A 5,671-nucleotide genomic window follows, 5' to 3' on the forward strand; every position below is an offset into this window, starting at 1 on the left:
TTTTTTTTTTTTTTTTTTGAGGGAGGTGCCAGGGATTGAATTCAGGGGCACTCGACCCCTGAGCCCCCTCCCCAACCCTATTTTGCGTTTTATTTAGAGACAGGGTCTCCCTGAGTTGCTCAGCACCTCGCTGTTGCTGAGGCTGGCCTCCAACTTGCGATCCTCCTGCCTCAGCCTCCCGAGCTGCTGGGATGACAGGCGTGCGTCACCACACCTGGCAATTTTTTTTTTTTTTTTTTATGGTGTTTTCAACTTAAGACGGCTCTCAGGACACAGCCCCGTGGTCAGCTGAGAAGTACCTACAGTCAATATGCAAAGCGTATTAATGAGATGCTGGACATTTCTTTTTTCATACTGAGCTTTTGCCTTTGAATATGTGTTTGGCACTCGGGGCCCTGCTCCACTCAGACCGGCCACATGCCCAGCACCAGCCTGGCTCTGAGTTTGGACATGGCTGTGACATCATCCCCGGGCACCTCCGTTTCTGGGTGTCTGCAGCCAAAGTCAATATCGTCTTCCCCAAACTGGCAGAATCATGTCAAATGCAGCTGAGGCTCCAGTTGAAATAAAATCTCCCAGAGCAGCAAACATATAATTCCCAGGCCACCCACTGGGCTTCTTGCAGCACTTGATTTCACAGTCACACTCCAAGGAGCGGTTGTCTGCGTGCTTATTAGTGGCTGCGGCAGGAACCCTGCAAGTTTTCAGATGTGGTAGCCGACAGGCAGCCACATGAAGGAGGCCCAGCTCCCAAGGACGTTGAAGCCAACACCGCATGGAACCCCTAACCCGCCCTGCGCTCATCCACGTCATCGCTCAGGGGACCACAGCCCTCCAGTCAACAACCTAAAATCTTCTAGGAATAAAAAGTGATTTTCCAACTCTGTGTTTCAGAAGCAAAGATGTCCTAGCATAGGAAAATAGCTGTCCAAATTAGTGGGCAAAACAAAAAATCTTTTGGAGCTTAAGAAGAAACTTTGGCTGAGCAGAGAGACTGAGGCTTGTCATCCCAGCGACTCGGGAGGCTGAGGCAGGAGGATCTCAAGTTGGAGGCCAGCCTCAGCAATTGAGCAAAACCCTGTCTCAATATAAGAAGGGGGTTTGTAGCTCCGTGGTGGAGCATCTGCTCAGCATGCATGAGACACGGGTTCAGTCCCCCAGACCAGAAACAAATGACAGGCAGGAGTGGGGATCCCAGGGACACTCGCTGTGGCTGTTCAGAGAGAGGCCAGCCCTGGCCTGCCCACACCCCCCTGGCCTGCACCTTGCCCTGCGCTGAGATGCTACAAAGTATCAGCCCCTAGCTCTGAACATCAGGTGTCAGGGGCTGGGGAGGAATTATCCACTGGGGGTGGGGACACTCATTCCTCATCCTTAACAGGTGGCATTTCACAGAGGCGCCATGAGACCGAGGGACAGACGGGGCTGTGAAAAATGACCGTCACCCTGGCTGCAGCGCCCCCACCCCCACCCCATCCTTCATCCAATCAAGCTATTGATCTGTGGGCACTGGCTCCTCGGGAAAGGTTACGGTGGGTGTCTGAGGCGTGATCCAGCAAGAAAATGTCGTCCCCAAGGAACCATACGGCTCTGTGGCCACCCTGCGCTTCTAGGACTTGGTCCCACAGTACTTCTCCTGCGTCTCCCCGAAATCAAGGGCAGCCAGAATCAGAAAGGCCTCGTCTGGCCCCCTTGCTGAAAGATGAGGAAACTGAGGCACAGAGAGGGCAGGTAAGTGGCATGGGGTTGCACAGCAAGACTGGTGTAGTCCCCTCACCCTGCCTGTGGCTTTCGGTCAAAGAGTGTTTTCTTTACAGTGGAGACTCAGAGGTCTCAGCGTGTAGGGAGGCAGGGCAGGGTGAAAATGTAGGGAAACCTAGGCCAGAGAGACCAAGAACAGCTAGTGACGTGAGAATTTTGTTTTTTGGTATCAGTGACTGAACCCAGGGTTGCCTAACCACCCAGCCACATCCCCAGCCCTTTTTATTAATTTTGAAGACAAGGTCTCACTAGGTTGCTTACAGCCTCACTGAATTCCTGAGGCTGGCCAGAAACCTGCGATCCTCCTGCCTCGGCCTCCTGAGCCGCTGGGAACACAGGTGTGAGCCACCATGCCCGGCCAGGTGAGAAATTTATATAAGGTTGGGTCCACGTTTCACCAATAACTAGGTTTAGTGTGCTCCTCCTCCCCGATTTCCTTTAATCCAGCTCCAGTAAATACTTATTGAGCACCAACTGTGTACCAGGCCCTCACCCAGATTCTTTGCACACATCACTAGTAAGTGAAATAAAGATGTTGCTCTCGGGGATTTTCTCTTGGGAGGTGGCGGGAGACGGGAAAGATGGAGAGAAAGTTCATTATGCCAGATGATAACGAGCTCCATGCAGAAATGGGGTGGCGCTTTTAAATAAAGCGAACAGGACATTAGAACCAAGATATAAAAACAGGTGAGAGAAGTCCGAAGGCACTTGTCACGCCCAAGAAACGGCAAAGGAGACCAGTCCAACCCAGGTTTTGAGCTCCCTCCTGCCCACCATCTTACAGAAAGGAACCAAATGGCCAGGCGAGGTGGAGCCCATCTTTAATCCCAGAGGAGGCTGAGGCAGGAGGATCGTGAGGTGGAGGCCAGCCTCAGTAACTTAATGAGGCCCTGAGCAACTTAGTAAGACCTTGTCTCTTAAAAAAAAAAAAAAATGGCTGGGGACATGGCTCAGGGGTTAAGCGCCCTTGGGTTCAATCCCTGGTATGTGGGGGAGAGGGGGAAGGAACCAAATGGAGACCCCACCTCACACTGGTTACCTGGGTCTCAGACTCAAGGGGAAGGTGACAGGGGACTGCTCCCCAGATGGGTGGAGGGGGTGGATTTTCACAAAGGGAAAGGATTGGGGCAGAGGACATTCTGGGTAGAGGGACCAGCAATGGGTAACCCCGGGGGCTGAGCTTCAGGGTTGGGGTGACAGGATGAGCCAGTGCTGGGGTTCCCTCCTCAGGTGGACCTCGACTCCTGCTCGCCCAGCACCCCGTGTGGATGTCCCTGGTGACCCTAGGTGCTTTGCAGGGTCCTCTGAGGCCGGGAGGAGCATCGGACAGGGGCTGGCGGCCCTGCTCCCTCCTCCCAGCTCTGCCATCAAAACCAGAGCCGAGAGGCCTTGGGCCAGTCCTTGTCCCTCTGTGGGCTTCAATCTCCCCCTCTGTAGAGCGAAGGGCTGGCCACCTCCACCTGGGAAACACATGGCTCTCCTTATGACGTCCTCGGACATCCCCACACTCAGTCCCCAAGTCTGTTTGAGCTGCAGATCTCCAGCCCCCCGCCCCCCCCCCAGGATGCCCAGGACCATGCGCTGCAAGAGTCATTAATTATCTCCAATTTCTTCCCACGGTGTCTTAATTAATTGATTCCTGGGGACCTGCCGGAGTGTCCAAGCCAAGCCTGACGATTTCTAATTAGGCTCCTGCTAAGCGAGTCCAGTGACCCACGACAGGACACTTCCCCAGATGACAGACTGGGACACCATGGAGAACCAGGGGCCCGGGGCACACAATGTGGTGCTGATGCCTGCTCTGTCACCCATCGGCTCTGTGATCCCAGTCACTGTGCCCCTGGGTGCCTCAATTTCCTTCTTGGTGAAAATGGAAGCAACACCCCCCTCTTTCTCAGGACTGGGGAGAAGTCCCAGAGAAGGAACAGGTATTTGAAATGCTTAGCAGAGACACCCCGGCAGGCACGTCCTGCGCACCTACTGTGTGCTAGGGACCGGATTAAAAAGCAGCCCCTCAAGATGAGCAGGCGGTGGTTCAACCCTGTCTCATGCCCTCGATAAGAGGGTGACCCCAAAATTCCAGGCACCTGTTTTTGCATCTATAAAATGAGGGGGTAGCAATAGTACTCCCCCAATCAGGTGACAGCGAATGTCAAATAAATTGATACAAATAGAACACTTAATAGCACCACCTGATACAAAGTAAGTAGCTGATACCTATTAGCTAGTATTTATGGGCTGCTTAGAATGGACACTGGTCTAGGCACCTCATATGCTTTGTGATCACAAGAACTCAATGACAAAGAGCTAATATCTCCATTTTTCAGGTAAAGACACTGAGGTGCTAGGCGCCATGGCGCATGCCGATAATCCCAGCAACTCAGGAGGCTGAGGCAGGAGGATCACAAGTTTAAGGCCAGCCTCAGCAATAGAGTGAGGCCCTAAGCAACTTAGCTACACCCAGTCTCAAAGTGAAACATAAAAAGGGCTGAGGATGGGGCTTAGTGGTTAAGTGCCCCTGGGTTCAATCCCTGGTCCAAAAACGAAAAAAGAAAGAAGAGACTGAGGTTCAGAGAGGCTCAGTAACCTGCTCAAGGTCTCACTAAACTAGGTTTATGGTGGCTCTGAGATTCATTTCCTGGGATTCTGTAAACCAAGAACAACACCATCAGGAAATTCTGAGCATGGTACCCATGATAGGCTGTAATCACACTGGAGAAGGAACCTGGTTTATGCTTTTAGACAAATTACAGGACGGCGGAATCAAAGACTGCCAACCGCTCAGACCTCTAGGACCAAACCTGCCTCCAACTTGATCCGGCCTCACTCCATCCTCCCTGTTCTGGGAGAAGGGCAAGGCTTGCCTACGCCCCACTCAGGAAAACGTGGGAAAGCTGGAAAGGCTCTCACCATTGTTATAAAGTGACTTTTATTAGAAGCCTAGGGGGAAAAGCTAGCCAGCCTCTGTCCAGGCTGTACCTGCCCAGGCAAGAGGCAAAGTCCCTCCAAGCAGTGGCTGGCTGGTGCCCTGGGACCCTGGGACCCTATTCCAGCCTCCTCCACTCCCACCTAGTGGCACCCCTGCTCCTGCGCCCCCCCCCCAGGTGTCCACATGCCCAGCACCAAGCGCTCCATCCTTTGTAGATCCATCTGGTCCCCTGGCTCCTGTGGGCACCTCGCTCCTAAGACAATGGCCTTTTTTTTTTTTTTTTTTTCCCATTAAAACAATTTTGAAAAGAAAAGGGGAAAGGAAAAGAAAAACCACACACACACACACACCACACACACACACACACACACACACACAGGGCAGCAGGATATGGTTCCAACCCAGCCAAAATGGTGGCTTCCTGTTTCTTTAGGGATGTGTGTTTTGGAGTGTGGCTTTGGAGAGGGTGTTGGTCGGGAGCTCGATTCGAGGAGAAAAAGGAAACTGGGCAGCGAGGTCCCGGGCAGGAGGACCCAGAGGCAGGGGGGAACGGTGCGGCCAACTCTCCTCTTGGAGAGAACTTTCTGCCCTCGGCGCAGGGGCGCGCTGCGGCGGCGGGGAGCGCGGGGGACAAGGACGGGGACAGGCACCACCCAAGCCGAGCCTCCCTTTCCCGAGGCGCCCCTCGGCCTCCTCCTCGGAGGCTCGCTGCGATGTCTCCTCTAACCCGTTCGGGGTCCGCGGGAGCTCGGATGGGCAGGGACACCAGGGTGAGCGGTGTCCCTCCCCTGGGTCCCTAGGAGGACGCGGGGCAGGGCGCTCCCCGAGCGGGCTGCGCTGAGGACGGGGATCGGGGGCTTTGAGACCCTGGAGTCCGGGAGGGAGCGGCGCGCGCCGCGGGCACAGGGGGGGACCGCGCAGCGCCCCGGGGTTGGGGACAGCTCCGGTGCCCGAGTCCCGTGGCCCAGGCGCAGCCCCTGG

At 54.6% G+C, this 5,671-nt stretch overlaps 1 protein-coding gene across 1 annotated transcript in view; it reads right to left on the reverse strand.

The window, feature by feature from the left end:
• The window catches only part of Fgd5 (FYVE, RhoGEF and PH domain containing 5), a 60,901-nt gene extending 60,088 nt beyond the window's left edge, over window positions 1-813 (reverse strand). Inside the window, exon 1 of the mRNA XM_048786966.1 lies at window positions 790-813. Within this exon, the coding sequence (XP_048642923.1) occupies window positions 790-813 (24 nt within the window). The remainder of the gene's footprint in view (window positions 1-789) is intronic.
• Window positions 814-5,671: the final 4,858 nt, after the last annotated feature.

This window comes from Marmota marmota, unplaced genomic scaffold (genome assembly GCF_001458135.2).
Source record: "Marmota marmota marmota unplaced genomic scaffold, marMar, whole genome shotgun sequence".
Classification (NCBI taxonomy): domain Eukaryota; kingdom Metazoa; phylum Chordata; class Mammalia; order Rodentia; family Sciuridae; genus Marmota; species Marmota marmota.